At 50.2% G+C, this 17,694-nt stretch overlaps 1 protein-coding gene across 1 annotated transcript in view; it reads right to left on the bottom strand.

Moving 5' to 3' along the window:
• GABBR2 (gamma-aminobutyric acid type B receptor subunit 2) overlaps positions 1-13,563 on the bottom strand; it is a 417,858-nt gene extending 404,295 nt beyond the window's left edge. The window contains exon 1 of the mRNA XM_005581209.5: positions 13,053-13,563. Coding sequence (XP_005581266.2) covers positions 13,053-13,373 — 321 coding nt within the window. The 5' untranslated portion in view covers positions 13,374-13,563. The remainder of the gene's footprint in view (positions 1-13,052) is intronic.
• Between the last annotated feature and the right edge of the window lie 4,131 nt (positions 13,564-17,694).

The raw sequence follows: 17,694 nt of genomic DNA, 5'->3' as shown, positions 1-17,694 counted from the left end.
GTGCCAGGGGCCGTGCTGGGTGCTCCAGACACAGAGACCTTCATTCACTCACATATATTCTGGAGTACCTGCAGGCTCTGTCCTGGGCTTTGGGGCACAGCAGACACCAAACAGATGCTGTGCCTGTCCTCATGGGCTGGCCCAGCTCGTAGCCTGGTGGGGCAGTGGACAATAACAAGTAGTGATTATAAAGCAGAGTTATAAAGACTTCACTGGGGACACCAGCCCCAAGGGCCAGTGGAGGCTTCACCACTGAGCTCTCGGTGCACCTCAAATCCTTCCAGAAATGGATGGGGCTTAAAAACACCCCCTAACTTAAAAACCCCATTCAATGAAACTCAGACACAGACCACAACTTCTTCATTGGCCTCAAACGCACAATCCCCCACTGAAATAAGAACCAGTTTTTATGCAACTACATAGCATTTCCCATTTTCATATGCATTATAATAAATAATAACAGTAGGGCCGGGCGCGGTGGCTCAAGCCTGTAATCCCAGCACTTTGGGAGGCCGAGACGGGCGGATCACTAGGTCAGGAGATCGAGACCATCCTGGCTAACACGGTGAAACCCCGTCTCTACTAAAAAATACAAAAAACTAGCCGGGCGAGGTGGCGGGCGCCTGTAGTCCCAGCTACTCAGGAGGCTGAGACAGGAGAATGGCCCGAACCCGGGAGGCGGAGCTTGCAGTGAGCTGAGATCCGGCCACTGCACTCCAGCCTGGGCGACAGAGCGAGACTCCGTCTCAAAAAAAATAAATAAATAAATAAATAAATAAATAAATAAATAATAACAGTAAAACTTAGTATAAAATCTACTCAGTGTGGATCTCTGTGCTCAGTGTTTGACATGAATGCTCCAAGTCAACCCTCAAAATAACTCTCTAAGAGAGTACCATCCCATCTTATGGTCAAGGACACTGGGGCTCAGGGGACAGGCAGTGTCAGCATGCACACACAGGCTGACTGATGCGCAATGTCTTTCTACAGCATCCAGCTGTCTCCCCCACACCCCACAGGCACTGAAAAAAAAACTAGCATGCCGTTTATAAACGTCAAGATTGGCCTCAGAATCCTCCAGCCGTCACTCAGTCTCCAAATATTTACTGAGCACCTACTATGTGCTAGAAAGTGTGCTGGACGTTACGGTGAGCCAAAACAAACCAGTTCTTGCACTCATGGGGTTCACAGTCCCCTTGTGGAGCAGGAGGGAGACCAATAGGGATCAAATAATCCAACAAAAGTTAACTTGTGGCTATGATAAGCACTGGAAGGGAAAGTTCATGGTTCTTAGAGAAAACATGATAGGTGATTTTGCCTAATCGGGGAGGACAGAGAATGCACACCTGATCTAGGATTTAAAGAATGAAGAAAGGTGGCAAGAGCATTCCAGGCCACAGTAACAGCTCATGCAAAGGTCCTGTGCAGGAAGGAGCACACTCACCCAAGACACAGAAAGGACCATGTGACTGGGCCTAAGGAAGAGAGGGAGAGTGCTCAGCAGCAATGCTGGGAGTGGGCAGGGCAGACTGCAGAGGGCCTGCAAGGCCGTGGGAGAAGCTGTGTTCCCATCCCAAGAACAATGGTGAGTCCCTGCATGGTATCAAGCTGGGAGGCCGCTGGACTGGATTGCTGGGTCAGTGGTCTTAACTGTCTTCTCTACCCGGGGGTGCCCACCCACACCATCACACTCCTCATGCTTCATGGTAATGATCCCTGGGCCTCCTCCCCCATGTGCCTTTGAAAGCACAGCTATTTTGGAGTTATCTCCATATGCTGTGTAACAAACCCAGAGCCTGGCACCAAGTAGGTGCTTAGCAAGTATACCCTAAATTCATAAAAGAAGCACCACTATTACCCTTGAGATGATCCGAGTCTATCAGGAGACACACCCAGACATAAACACTGCCACCCTGAGTAAACACAAGGGAAGGTGACAAGTTCTGGAAGCGACAAGTTCTCCAGGTGCCAGGGGATAGAGAGCAGATCTGTGTGAGTCAGGTGTGTAGACAGACACACTTAAAGTGAGTAGAGAGTGCAGGGTTGGCTGTGTATGACTGAGTGGGTGGACAGAGAAATGGGAGAGGGTGGGGTTGAATTCCAGAGAGAGGCAAGCAGTTGGGGGTGAAATTTGCAAGCAAAAAAAAAAAAAAAAAAGCCATTGCCGCTTGCTTTTATTGGAGGAAAAAAACTTGCCGCTTGCTTTTATGGGAGGAAAATAACTATACGAAGATGTTGGTTTACTCAGAGCGTAAGCTACAGAGATCAAAGTCAGACCACCCAGATTCAAATCTCAGCTCCACACCTGGTTGTTGTGATGTTAAATAAGTCACATAAGCTCTCTAAGCCTCATCTGTAAAATGCGGACAATAAGAGTAAGGACCTCATAGGACTGTAGTGAAGACTAAATGAATGAATGCTGCAAAGCACTGACATAGGTGCTAACATATAGTAAGCACTGGATAAAGGTGAGCTACTGTTGTTCTAGTTTCTTTTTCTTCATCTACCTACCTGCAACTAAATGTTCCCATTTCCTTTTCCTTTGTTTATGACCATGAGATTTAGAAGCTCTCCACAGGCTTCCCAAAGTTTCTAGAATTCCTAGAGTCCAGGAAGGACCTCTGAAGGTTATTTGGGCTCCAGAGGATGCTTTGTGGAGTGACAACCAAGCCAACTCTCCCATCAAAGCCAAGGCACTCTTTCAGCTGAACTCGGTGGGGGCATTCGCACAGGCTCTGGTCATCTGCCCCAGAGTGAGCGTGTGGGTCCCCATCAGCCAGTTACATCCCTGAAACAATTCTGGGCATTTTTCAGAAAGGCTTCAGTGAATGGTAGTTCTAGAAACAAGACGATTTGGATAATATAGTGATGATTATTGTAAGTATGGCCATTGCTTTCAAAATCAGTTTTCTCTGAACAAAGTCAAGTGGATCATAAGAAGAGCGTGAAAATATCATTTTTCTCTGTGCCACCTCCTGACCCCGCACCATGAGAGTAGCATAATGCATCACTCCACAAAGTCCTTCTTTGGCTAGATTTTATCTGAACAGTGACTGATGATGTCCTTGCCAAATGGCAGGAGAAGGGGGTCTGCTTCTGCCAGCAGCTGTGGAACATGGGCATTGATGAAGACAGATGAGTCCACTCACTCAACACTTTGGATCTACCACTAATTTTCTAGATGACAATGACACTTCATCCTTCCAGCAATGTAGACTACTCTAAAAAAATCAGAAAAGTAGAAAATTGGCAAAAGAATGCCCCGATCAGCCCAAAAAAGTGTTCAATGTTCATTCACACAGCCAAGAATTTTCAGACTCTTAAACCCCAGCTCATAACCAATGTACTCTTACTTTACTCACAATTCTTTGTTTTTATTTTTCATTACTATTATTATTTTGAGACAGAGTCTCACTCTGTCACCCAGGCTGGAGAGCAGTGGTATGATCTCGGCTCACTGCAACCTCCACCTCCCAGGTTCAAGTGATTTTCCTGCCTTAGCCTCCTGAATAGCTGGGATTACAGGTGTGCGCCACCACACCCGGCTAATTTTTGTATTTTTAGTAGAGATGGGATTTCTCATGTTGGTCAGGCTGGTCTCGAACTCCTAACCTCGTGATTCACACGCCTCGGCCTCCCAAAGTGCTGGGATTACAGGCATGAGCCACTGCGCCCGGCCTTTACTCACAATTCTAACAAACTTGGTTATTTAGTTTGGGGTCCAGACCTATTCTGTCACCATCAGGGAGACGGTCCCTTTCAAGCTGAACATACCCAGTTCCTGAGTCATCCTGGCCACCATAGAAGAATAAAGAGCAGAAGCTTCTGGCCCAGGAGCAGGGAGCCTGGAAGAAGCCTTGCTATTAGGGGATTCCAGGGAATATATTTTCTCACTACACCCAGATCTGCACTGGACCACCTGACTCACCAAGGCTGATGAACTGGCTTCATTCCCACAATTTCTACTAGGACCAGAGCCCAGTCTAGCCTCCTTTGGCTCTCATGCTCTCTGGAGGCGAGAGTAAGATATCAGAACATGTTTCCTAAGTCCTCCGTCCACTGGTTAGTGTACTGCTCCAATAAACTGACCTCCTAAAACCATAATGCTTCTCAGAAGCTGGAAAGTATTTATTTCCTAGGTTTTGATGTACCTTGGAGGATGCTGCATGTATTTGTCAGAGGAGAAGAGAATGACATCAGCTTTGCACAAAATCTTCTATTGGAACATCCAAGCACCCTTTCCCCTTTTTACACCACAACTACACAGCCCCCAAAAGCACTAAATAAGAACCCGAAAGAATGAATAAGAGCAAGCAGAAAGCTCACCCCCACACGGCTTGGCATACAAAGCACTTCCTCCATTTGTTAAAACTCTGCCCATTAATCCTCTTAGAACTGGAGAGCTGGAATCCAGGCTTTTAGATCTATTTGTTCGATAAATATTTATTGAGCTCCTGCTCTGTGCCTGGCCCTGAGATAGTGCCTAAGGCGACCACAGAGGAGCCAGACACACCCAGTGCCTGCCCTTTTGGTGCTAACAGTGGAGCAGGGATCCTCGATTAGTGCTGCAATTCACAGAGAACAGCAAAGACTTCCCTGTGGTCTCAGCAACTAACCCAGTACCAAACCCCGCTGCTGACCCTGTCTGGGGCTCACACACCCACGGTTTCAGCCTGGCTCCTCTGTGTGTCCCTGGAAAGCCAGGTACAGACAGGAAGGCATTTCACCAGCCTCACTGTGCACTGTTACATAACGCTAGAGAAGAAGAAGAAAAGAAAGTAATAGATAGAATGCAGCTGCTCACTGGGCAAACCATGCCATTTAATTTCCTCACCTTCCTAAAACCAAAATAAGTAACAAAAAACATTAGAGATAAGAAATCACTTACATTTTACTCCCCAACAACATGGAGGATAACCAACCAGGTGCCTGGAGAAGAGGAATGCATTCCCTTCCCCCACATCCTCTGCTAACCCCTCCTGTGGCTGGGCTATGCCACGTGTAATTGTTTTTGTCTATCTTGACCACCTGTTGAACGGTGAGCTCCTCAAGGGCAGGATCTGTGTTTCATCCATCTCTGTATCCCAGAGCCTAGAATAGGGCCAGGTGTAGTAAGTAGTAGGGCACTGTAGAAGAAACAGGCAGTGTCTGTGGCAGCCAACCAGGTAGGCCCCACCCTCCTTTGACGAAAGAACCTACAGGAGGAGATGCAATCAGCTAATGATCATCAGCTGCAGCACCTTTAAGACCTGCTACAGCCTTCAAGCTAAGAGTAAAATCTCCCACAGCGGACCTCAGCCAATCACTGAGTTGGGTGGGGATTCTAGAGTCTGGCTCATTGTGTCTGATAGGAAAGTCCTGTAATGGGCAATCTTGGCTCTGGAGCTCTTCCTACCCAACTCTCCTTCCTTCTGCCTCTCCTTCCACAGGTGTCAGAACAGCATCATGGTCAGAGGATTTCCCTACCTCTTCTTATCTTTCACAGGGATGGCTTCCAAGATCTCTTATGCTTACAAGTCTATCTTGGCATTTCCTTCCTGAAGGACCCCAAATGACAAGTGTCCACCCAGTGGAGGAGAGCCACCCAGGACGACCTCTGACACACACTGGACTTTCTGTGGGCAATGAATAATCTTACTGTGTTAAGCAATGGAGATTTCAGGATTTGTTTGTTAGTGCAGCACAGCCTCATCTACCCTAACTAACCAAAGACATATATCCTAGATACTGTCTGTTTAGTACCCCTGTTGCATTGTTATCTTGCACTTCCAGCTTGCTAATTTCCCTGCTGAGATCTCAGATTTCTGTATGAAGAAGTTGATGTTACTCTGCCCACAGGGAGGGAAAGCCAAATATAAAAAGAAGGTCCCTTTAAAGATAAAGTTAGCATGCTAACATTCTTAGCCCAATACCAAACACTAAACAGACCCTTAGTGTATCAGTTCCACCCACCACCCCAACTCATTCTTTAAAAAGGAATTTGGGGACAGAGAAGGTATGTCCGTGGATGCCTGGCTAGGTCTGAGGAATTTCTGGGGTGCTCATATTGCCTTCATATTGGGGAGCTTGGGGGTTAGTGCTGCATGCTAGGCACATGCAGAGGGCAGCTACAGCTCAGCAGTTCGCTTGGCCCTGATATGTAGCACCACCTCAGTCCTTAAATGAGGGAGGAAAATCCTGGGGAAGAGACAAGACCAACCATCCCAGGGGGTGTTAACTCAGAAAGCAGACTCGAATAGATGCACCTCCAGTTCAGCGCCTCACCATTTACTCATGCAGGCTGCTCGTTAAGCCCCATAAGGCCCTGAGGGATGAGACTGACCCCACCCTCAAGAGCTGCCAGCCAGTAGGGGAGAAAGCGACAAACACAGCTATGACACAGGCAGAAGGAAAGACACGCCGGGAGACACACATGAATAAAGGCCTCAGTGTCTGCACCCTCTTCTGCCAGCATGCCTTCTCTGCAACACAGCACCAGAAAACAAGGGACCCGTCACACTGCTCTGTATTTACTCTGGGCTTTGAGCTGCCCCACCCATTACACTTATTCCTTGTCACAGTCCTGGGAGGTCAGCACAATGATCCCCAGACTGTACGGAAAGAATAACAATGGGAACAACAGAACAGCAATATTTCCTGAGCACTCGCAGTGTACCGAGCATTGATTGGATGGTGTCACCTGGATCATCTCATTTGTCCCTTATGCACCTGATAAGGCAGTTGGTATATCAGCCCCATTTCATCGATGAAGAAACCGAGGCAAACAGACCTCACCAAGGTCACCAAGCAGGTGAGTGGTGCCCAAATGAGGATACAAACCCAGTTCTCCCGACCCTAGGGCCAGGGCTCATTGGACAGGTGTGAGGTGAGCACGTGGCCTCACCCCTGCAGGAACCCTCTCTCCTTATTCCCCTACGGTGCATCTAATTCCAGTGACTGTTCTGCCAATGACACACACCCCTTCCCCAGACATTGGTTCCCTCTCTGTTGCCCCTCCTGCCCTGTCGGGTCTCAGTGCTGCCCGTTCTTCACAACACCACCTCCTGCTTCCCTCTCTCCATTCAGGCCCCTTCAACTGTTACAGTAATTTCCCAGCCCCTCCGACTCCAGGCTCATTCTGTCTCCGGTCCAGCCTCTTCATGCCCACCAGCCTTGACAGGATCACACCCATGCTCAAAGACATCACACGGCTCCTTGCAGCTCCAGATTAAAGTCTTGACATATTAAACCTCCAGATTAAACCTTCTTGACATAGCATTGAAAGCTGTCCACACCCAGCACCTTTCCCTCTACAAACCCTGCATTTGGGTGAAAACATAACATCAGTGCTCTCCAAACACACTGCACACTTTTTTGCTTCCATTTTTGATCTTGGAGACCCTTCCTGGTATCCAATGACCGTTTCCCAGAGCCTCTGCCTCTCTCTGTCAACTTTATATTCACTCTTCCAGGCTTACCTTCTCCAGGAGGCCTCTCTGGACCTATGTGATCATCCCTTTCTGTAAATGCCCCTGGCTTCTATTGTTTCTTTCTTCAATTTAGCACTCCCCAGCTGCCTGCCTTTGTGGCTATTTGTGATCAGACTCACTGGCATACAAACCCTTAATGGCCTCTGATTTCCTTGGAGGAATCACCTCTCCCCCACTCTGTGTTCAGGTGGTTGGGTGAAGCTGACCTCACCTCCCTCTCTCATAATGAAAGGAGGGCAGAATTTCTAGACCTGGCTCGTCAGGGTCATGTGATTTGTTCGTGGATAAACACATGACCCAATTCAAGCCAATGAGATATAAGCTTGAGACTTTTGCTAAAACAGTTGGGAAAGCAACACTCTTCTTACTGGAGTTTCTAAACTGGAAGTGTGTAAACCTGCAGCTTCTAGAGGCCATCTGTGCCACCACATGGGGAGAGGCTGCCTGAGAGTAAAGCCAACACAGAAGAAATCAAAGCCAAGAGGCAGAGAGGAAGATATTTTTAAAGATATCATTTGAGCCCCTGAATTTGGCCATGCCTGCATACAGCACACCTTAGGCTTTTTCAGTGATATGAACCTGTTAAAGTCGGGTTTCTGTTATTTGCAACAAGAGTACTAAACAACACACTTACTAAGAGCCAGGCAGCATGCTGGGCAGTGGGAGTGCAGCTGCAAATAAGATGTAAGCCTGAATCTGAAACTGCTCACGTTCTTTTTAAAATTTTTAAATTTTATTTTGTTTTATTTTTGAGACAGAGTCTTGCTCTGTTGCCCAGGCTAGAGTGCAGCAGCACAATCACAGCTCACTGAAGCCTTTACCTCCTAGGCTCTAGCAATCCTCCTGCCTCAACCTCCCTTGTAGCTGGGATCACAGGCGCATATCACCATGTCAGGCTAATTATTTTATGTAGAGACAAGGTCTCCCTATGTTGCCCAGGCTGGTCTTGAACTCCTTGGCCTCAAGCAATCCTCTCACCTCAGCCCCCCCAAAATGCTGGGATTACAGGCATGAGCCACCACACTCAGCCTATCTTTTTATTTTTTAATAAAATAAAAAAAGTTTATTTTTTAATAAAATAAAAAAATTATATTTTATTGTACTGAGATTTAATTAACTATATTGAGATTTAATACAGTTAAACCTGTACTGAGATTTAATTATCTTACACACTTTAAAGGGGTGATGTTATATATATATAAAGTGTATAATTCCATGGCTTTTAGTATATTCACAGAATTATGCAACCATCTCCACTATCATTTTCTACCTTGCATTAGAAATGATGAATATGTTCTTGCCCTGTTCTCTATTCGCCAGCTGTCTCTCTCAAACCCAGGGCTATGTTTTACACTTTTCTGCAGCATCAACAGCTCCAGTACGTGCTCAGTAAACACCTGCTGAGCTGTACTCAGACCTTTTTAGGAAGCACAGCCTCAATTCAACAGTCCTTTAAATCCTTTCTAAAGCATGGTGAATAAGGGGAAAGATCTTTGGCAAAGCCACTCAAGAAAAACGACATGCTAACCAATCGCTGGGATTTCTACATTAGATCTTGGCATCAGGGTGATCTTTCTGACAGTTTCACCCCTAGACTGGGCTTCTTGGCTCCCTGAACTTTCTCTAAGTTTATTATTGAATGATATAAGATAGTAACATGTGGGAAAACATATAGGTCCAACAATAGGGGAATGATTAAATACATATGGTACACCCACAGGACAGAATAGTATACAGCCACCAAAAATCATCTTTACAAGGAGGATTTGAGGACATGGGGGAAAACCCAGGATACAACATTAACTGAAGGAAAAAAAACACAAAAGAGCATATGGAGTATGATACATAAAATAGTGAAAAATGACAACTGGAAGGGAATGATGCTAATTATTAGATGTTATTATTTTTGTGTAGATGGATTATGGGCAATTATTTTTCTTTATGCTTCTCTGTAATTTTCAGCTTTTCCACAATGAATGTTAATCAAATTGAAAAAAACATTATCTTTAACTCATTCCTTGGCTATTATTTTATTTTATTAGTGTGGCGACCAAAGAATAAGAAACAACCACATGGAGACAGGAAGACAGGAAGACCACTTGAACCCAGGAGTTCAAGGCTGCCGTGAGCTATGATGTACCACTGCAGTCTCACTTGGGCAAGAGAATGAGACCCCCAGCTCTTTCAAATTAAAAAAAAAAGGCATTTTCTCTCAGAGTTTTTAGATCAAACATTAAGTAATATGGTATATTTACCTTTTTACCTTGACTGCCAGGAAGCTCACAGCTAAAATATAATACTCAATGCAATAACAAATTTAGCCCAGGTTCTTGGTATAGTAACTTCTATGTTTCTACATAGTTTCTGATGCTTTCTTTTATCTGTATTTTCAGTTGTCTTGCTTGTTCAAATCCTCATTGGAATATATAAACGAGTATTTGCTGAAGCCATTTGGTGTTACACCAGAGAAGCAGACGTTCTGATAGACAGGTATTCTGTTTGGCTGTTTCATTTTTACCAAAACACATGGCATTGAGTGGGGTTTTGAAAATCTACCACTATTCTACTTACAGAAGAGAGTCAATCTGGATGTAGGAGGCTCCTTTATTGAGACAGATTGTCCCCAGTGACCAGATTAACCCATTCCTTGCTAAATCTCCATCTCTCTGCAGACCATATGCATAAAAGTCCATACTGGTGCCCACAGTCACTGGCCATTGAGGCCACTGATTGACAGCAAATGTCAGCAAATCCAGCCAAAATCTGTTCACTCATCCACCCTGTGTTCAAGTCTACAAACGATGTGACACAGCCTGTAAATAATTAGGCAGTGTCCACAAAGACAGTCAATCTGAATAAACTAGACCCTAAACACTCTAACACTGGCCACAAACATTCTTTAGATTGCTCTGGATTTTACTGCAAATTACCTAGACTGATCCTTTCTTCACTCTGGCTCAGGGAGAAAGCACCTCTACTTTAAAGACAAGGCCACTTGTGAATTCACAGGAAATAAAAATGAAGGAAGGAGTCTGGGCACGGTGGCTCATGCCTGTAATCCCAGCACTTTGGGAGGCAGAGGCGGGCAGATCAGCTGAGGTCAGGAGTTCGAGACCAGCCTGACCAACATGGAGAAACCCCATCTCTACTAAAAATACAAAATTAGGTGGGCATGGTGGCACATGCCTGTAATCCCAGCTACACGGGAGGCCGAGGTAGGAGAATCACTTGACCCCGGGAGGTGGAGGTTGCAGTGAGCCAAGATCACGCCAATGCACTCCAGCCTGGACAACAAGAGCAAAACTCCATCTCAAAAAAAAAGGTGGAGGAAGAGGAAGAAGGGAGGCAGGAAACATTTATTTAGTGCTTACAGCATGCCAGAGCATCTTCTACCCTGGCTTGTTATCTTCCTTAAGCTGCGTGTCACCTGCAGAGTACACATAATATTCCCACCTAGGCTTACAGAGATTAAATGCCCAGCTCAAGGTCATCCAGGGTGGAAAGTAACTAGTTTCTCACTAAAACCCAGGCTTCACCTACCCCAAAGCCCTGACTCTGGACCCCTTCAAAAGGCTAGAGACACTTCTCTGTTTGCACAAGCTGAAATTATCTTCTGCCTTCCTTCCCACTGTTTTCTAAATATTCCCATGAATTGAAGAGTCTTCTGACTGCCTCATCCTCTTGACTTTGGGTCCTCTCACTCAGAAAGTCATCAAGACACACTTGAAAAATAAAATGTAAAGGCTTCAACCCACACCCTGAAACGAAGCACCCATCTCTTTGCTGCCACAAACAGGCCAGTATGAAATCTCTTTCAGGGCAGCTTTCTAAAGGGAAGAAACTGATGATGAAAACATTATGCAGCTGACAATACTTGGTGATGATGCAAGCAGGGCTGCCCTATCTAAAAATGTGTTTGTCCCCAAAAGACCGGCTTTGCAGTGACCCCTCCAGAAGAATATGTGCGGTAGCAACAGAGAAACTGTCAAGAAGATATACCTCCCTGTAACTGCATTGCTCTCTCCATTTATGTGTGCCAGACAAGTACCCCCACAGAACTTGAGATGCTCGGGCAAAGACGAGGGCGACAGGAATGTCATTCGGAAATGATTTCACACCGGGTTAGCCCTGCACAGCCAGCCAGCTTGCATCCTCTGGGGCAGAGGACGCCTCTCCGCCTGCAGCAGCCTGCGCGCACCGCTGCCAACTGCCACCGGTTCCTTCACCTTTTATTTACAGCGCGGAGCAAGCTGGTTCACCGGTGAAGCCGGGGAGGCAGGGAATAAGATACAATCTAGATTCTGCTCTTTCTCTGGGGACATAAACAGGGTCCGACCAAGGAGGAGGGGAAGCCCAGATTGCACCACCAGAGCGGTAGCGCGACCCTCCCCACAAAAGGGTTCTGCACCTGGACTCCAGCAGAAGCGCCTGGAGAGTCCCAGGAAGCCAGGGTCAAGCCCAGCGCCTCGGCCCGCTCCGCGCGGTGGAAGAGGCGCCAACCGAGCGTACTGCACAGGAAATCACTGCCCCCTTCAGGCCGCGTCTCAAACGCTGCGGCCGGAGCACAGGGGCTCGCTCAGTCCGGAAAAACTCGCAAACCCGACCTTGCGCGGCCAGCGATCGCTCCTCCAGACCCGCTCCGCACGCTCCAGCCCTGGGCTGGCGGTGAAGGTCCGCTCTGGGGCTTCAGGCAGAACCCAAACCGAGGCCGTGGGGAGGGGTGTTGGGATGGAAAGCCCTTGGCTCTCTGGCTCCGCTCAGGACTGCTCTCCAAGTCCGTGCTCGGGCTACTAGGTAGGATGCTTCAAGCCTGAGCCGGGAGAAACTGCCTGCAACCGCCCGGCCAACAGCAGCGGCGCGGCCAGACACCACTGCACTTCCGGGACGAGAACTGCCAGGGCACTTTCTGAGCAACTAACCCGAGGCTGGGGTCTCCTTTTGAAATCGCTCTGGCCACAGGCAGCGCCGGGCGCGTCCAGGCAGAAGCGCTGCAGAGCCGGTGGCCCCACACCTGCCCGCGCTGTGCGGGCTCAGAGCTGCTGGCGCGCACCAGGCGCTCAGCCACGTTGCACGCTCAAGCCCCTTGGGTTCCGGAGCCTTCCGGACCTCAAAGCGCGGCTCGGCTTCCCTGGGGGCCTGTAAGCAGGCCCGCGGCCCCTACGGCCCTGGGTGGCCCAGTTTGCAGTCAATGAGCCTGTTCCTCCCACTCCGCACCTCGCAGCCCCATGAGCGGGACCTGGACAGGGCAGTCAATGTAGGCCTTTGGGGGTCCAGCCCCCACCTTCTCCACTCCTTTTTCTCAGGTCAAAAGAGACCCCAGTCTTCCATCCCACCCCCACCCCTCCCCACACACACATACACACATAAGACCAGAGGAGGGGGTGCTCGGCAAATGTTACCAGCTGTGCCAGCCAAGCCCAGCAGGACCGCGGGGGGTGAGCACTGGGCACCAGACCTCTGTGGCCTCGGCAGACGCGGGCCGGTCAATAGGGGCTCTGACCAAAGGCCGGAGGTTGCCCCTGTCCAAACCACCCACCCCACTGCCCCCCGAAGCCCCGACGGCACGGGCAGCCGGACACTCACCTCGGTGTCATAGAGCCGCAGGTCGAGGAAGTACGGGCGCAGGAGTGACTCGTTGCGGATCTGCTCGATGGCCAGTTCCACGGCGGGGAGCACACCGCGCCCGATGCTGCCCTTGGCCACCTCCTTGGTGAGCGGCATGAGGCCCATGATGGAGAGCGGCGGGCTGCTGGGCGGCGGCCGTGGGGCGCCCCGCGCCCAGCCCCAGGCCCCGGGCGCCAGAGGCAGCAGCAGCGGCAGCAGCAGTAGCAGCAGCAGGCGCGCGGGCGGCGGTGGCGGCGGCGGCGGCGGCCCGGGCGGCCCGGAGCTCCGCGGGGAAGCCATGCCGCGCCGCGGGCTGCGGGCGCCGGCTCACTCGGCCCGCATGGCCTGGCCCGGCCCGCCGCCCCGCGCCAAGCTCTTCCCGCGGCGCCCGCGCAATGGCGCCGGCCCGGGCCCCGGCTCCGTCTCGGGCTCGGGTTCTGGCTCCGCTCAGAACGGCCGCGGCGGCGGCGGCAGCGGCGGCGCCCGTGACGGATCAATCACGCCGGGAAGGGGTGGGAGCGAGCGGAGTGCGGGAGGCGGGGAGCAAGCGAGCAAACGCGGAGAGGGGGGCCGGCGTCTCCGCGCGCGCCTCTCTCCAGCGCTGCCGCCCCGCACCGGGCCGCCTCCGCCCTCCCCCGTGCGCGCTCTGAACCGCTCTCCCGCAGGGAGCTGCTAGGCGGCAGCCCCTGGAGCCGGGCCTGGGGAGGGCGGACGGCAGGAAACGCGGGAGGCGAAGGCGAGGCTGCTCAGCGGCGGCTCGGGCCGCCTCCAGGGACGGGGACGAGCTGTGCGCGCAGGGGGTGGGGGAGGCGCTGGCGCTGCGGCGGCTGCGGGGAGGGCCACCTTCCCAGCACACGCACACACTCGCCCCCGGCCCTCCGCCGCGCCAGCTGCCGCTGCCCGCCGACCGCTGACCTCCAGGCACCAGAGCGCCCGGGGACAGCGATCTGGGAACCGGGACCGCGCGCTGGCACACGCAGTGGCCGCCGCCGCTCCGCCGAGCGCTGCCTGTAGCACCTGCACTGTGGTTTGGAACCGCTTTTTGGAGGTCTGGCCGGGAAGGTCTCGGCAGGCAAACGTTCCACGAAGGCGTCCCAGAGGCATCTGCAGCCTGCGCTCTCCCGTTCTGCTCTGGCGCCCACGAGCCCCTGACCGAGTCCCAGGGGTCGCTGAAGACGCCTGCAGGTGCTCGAACGCCCGTTGGTGCCAGGCTGCCCGGCCTTTAGGGCCTTGGCTGAGGATACCCCTTTCCTCCCCACCAGACGAAGCGACCGCCCTTTGCCAACCCCAGGCAAAGCTGGGGTCCCAACCTTACGTGCGCTACCGCCCCCTCCAGGCATTTGACCTCCCCGCGTCCCCATTCTTGACGGGCTCCGCCCTAGAAGTCTCCCAGGGTGGGAGCACTATCCTCAGGCCAGGGCGGGGCCGCTCCCCTGGACTTGGCCTTGTCTCTGTCAGGTCGCACTAGCCAATCTTAGCCAAAGCAGTCCCGAGACAGATGTACCCAAGTAAGCTGACCTAAGACCTTGGATTCCTTGTGCCTCTGCATACTTCAAGAATAGGAAACGTGGTCATTAATCTATAAAGTCCCAGGGGCTGATTAATGCGAGGAACACAGTAGGACATCAAATCACAAAACATACTTGAGCCTGAACCAGGGACTGTGGGAGATATCGACGACCTTGTAATAAGAATGGGAATTTGACCTTCGCTGAGTACTTACTGTGCGCATTATGAAGTAATCCCCACAACCGCCCTGTAAGCATACTGTGTTACTCACCCTTACTTTACAGGTGAATACACTGGTGCTCAAGAGAGGTTCTGTAGCTAGTGAAAGCACACAGAGCTACTGGAGGACCGGAACCCAGAGCCAGCAGGAACTCCGTGCACGGTGCAGTGGGAGCCAGGGATGTGGGACTGCAAGTTTCCTCTCCAGGAGGGGCACTGCCCTGACTCACTTGCTCTGGACATCGGTTCCCTCTGGCATATGGTGAGGGATTTGGACCGGATGATGATGATGATGGCTACACACCAGCTCTACTGGAGTGAGGCAAGGGCAGCTCTGAATCCAGGCTGAGTTGTTAGGAAGCACGAAGATGAGAGTGGAGGCTGAGCAGAACTACTAGAAAGTACCTTGGACAGCGCCAGGGAAACCAGGCCAAATTCTCCCTGCCCTAACTTCTCTTTCTAGGCTTCTGTAGACACCACCTCTCCTGGCTCCACTTGGCACTTCCTTTTCCCCAAGCTGGAGGGTTTGCATGAACAGAGCTCACCTGAGCATCTCCTCTAGGAAGGGAGGAAGGAAGGAAGGAAGGAAGAAAGAAAGGAAGGAAGGAAGGAAGAAAGGAAGGAAGGAAAGGACGGAGGGAGAGAGGGAGGGAGGGAGGGAGAGACGGAAGGAGGGAGGGAGGGAGGGAGGGAAAGAAATGGTCCAGAGGACAGTGTAATCCCCAGATACTCGCTCTACTGCTGTCTCACTTGACATCACAAATATCCTCTAGTCATAGTCTTCTGGCACCTCAAACCCTCAGCTCAGGTTTCTGAATGAGCATTTTCACTTGTTTTGTTGTTGCTGTTGTTTGCTTGTTTGTTTTTCATTCTTTCCTTTAGTCATTCGTGTTCTCCTTGCAAGCTATGCCAATATAGAGTGTCCACTGACACCTACATCTGGAATAAGTTGAAAGCTGGGTAACTTTGCCTGACATTTACTAAGAGGTTGAAGGCCCTGCCTGGCATCCTGCCCTACAGCCCCTCTGTCTGCTCTTACAGTGGGGTGACCTGGCCCCAAGATGCATGACCTGGGATCTGCCCTGAATCAGGGGGCACCAATCTCACTCTCCATCAGCATGGCTCCAGGCCAATCTCTGATCTCACAGCCCACTTCTAATGCCTGGGCATCCCTCTGGTTCCAGGATCTTACTCTGGCCTGGTATTACAGTTTGGGTAACTGGGTCCCTGATGTGCTTCCTGAGTCTGAGTTCCTGCCTCAGTCACCAGCCTAGAATGCATGCTCCTCGAGAGCTGGGGTCCAGCCTCTTGCTTTATAATAATCATTCATTCCTTTGACCAGTGTTTTGAAAGGCATACTACCTAGGCAGTGTCATAGCAGCTGAAGATATAGGAAGGAAACAAACCAAAATCCCTGCCCTTGTAGAATTGACATTCTAGTGGAGAAAGAGAGACAATAAATAGGACGAAGAAGATATGTTAGTATGCCCATTTATGAAAAGTGCTATGGTGAACAAAAAACCAGGAAAGAGGATTGAGACTGGCAGAGTGGGGCTTCAATTTGAAATAGGGAGGTCAGGGAAGGACACACTAAGGTGACTCCTCAGCAAAGACATAAAGAAGGTAAGTAAGAAAGACAGGCGAATAGTGTACCATGCAGAGGAACAGCAAGGGCAGAGGCTCCGAGACAGGAGTGTGCCTGGCATGTTCAAGGAACAATGTAACCGCCAATGTGGTAGAGCAGAGTGGGCAAAGGGAAAAGCAATCAGATCCAAGGTCAAAGGTAGGTAGGACTGTATGGGGCCTCAGCACTGGGAGGACACATGAAATAGGAACCGTGGGAGGCTACCGGGTAGAGCAGTGACATGATCTGATGTATTTTAAGAGGATCACTCTGGCTGCGGAGTGGAGAATTGTTATCAGGGGAAAAGAGTGTGAGCAGGAATACCTGTGAGGAGTCTCTATTACAATAAGCACATTTGGTGGCCAGGCCAGGGTATAAGCAGAAGAGAGGATGAGAATTGGCTAATCGTTGTGCTTCTTATTAATTGGAATAAAATGCATTGGCCAAGTCCCAGGATGTGGAAGACACTTGATTCCTATGAACTCATCTACCTTCTAAGAGATGTAATAGAGACTTAGAAAGCAACGTGCTCAGGTTCCACCTCCAGGAAGTGATGAAACATCCATGTCAGCCCAGGTCTGTATGGCTTAAATTATTATCTTGCTTCCATAATCCTGTTTCCTTAGCAATCTTTTCTCTAAAACCCTCTGCCTACACACAGAAGCCAGTCTCTAAATCCCGGCTCAGAGGTTGAGAGATGGTGCCCACTTCCTTTATGGAGATTTTGGGGCTCCATCGTCCATCTGGCTGCCTGTCAACAGGACACTCCATCCCTTTGAATGGGATCCTGATGCTGGGAAGCTAACCAGGCCTCTCTGTGCTATCTGCTCTCCTTCCTTATTGGACTGATACCCCCTGCCACCTAGGGCTGCTCAGATCTGCCCTCCAGAGCTGCCTCCTCCCAGGAACTGGGTTGAGTTTTTAACACCCTTTTCCACATTTGATTGTTATCCATGCCTGCCTCTACTCTAACTCCTAACAGCAGCAAGATCTTCTCTCACTTTCTTCTTTAAAACAAAACAATCTCTCTCACTACACACACACACACACACACACACACACACACACACACACACACACACACGGCTAATATTAGGTTGGTGCAAAAGTAATTGCGGTTTTTGCCACAGAAAGTAATGGCAAAAACCGCAATTACTTTTGTACCAAACTAATATATAGAATTGAGACTGGCAGAGTGGAGCTGCAATTGTGTGTGGGGGTGTGTGTGTGTATGTAAACCACACACAGGCACACACATGCCATCTTTGC

Source organism: Macaca fascicularis, chromosome 15, assembly GCF_037993035.2.
Source record: "Macaca fascicularis isolate 582-1 chromosome 15, T2T-MFA8v1.1".
In the NCBI taxonomy this organism is placed as follows: Eukaryota; Metazoa; Chordata; class Mammalia; order Primates; family Cercopithecidae; genus Macaca; species Macaca fascicularis.
This window is presented reverse-complemented; position numbering and strand designations above follow the sequence as displayed.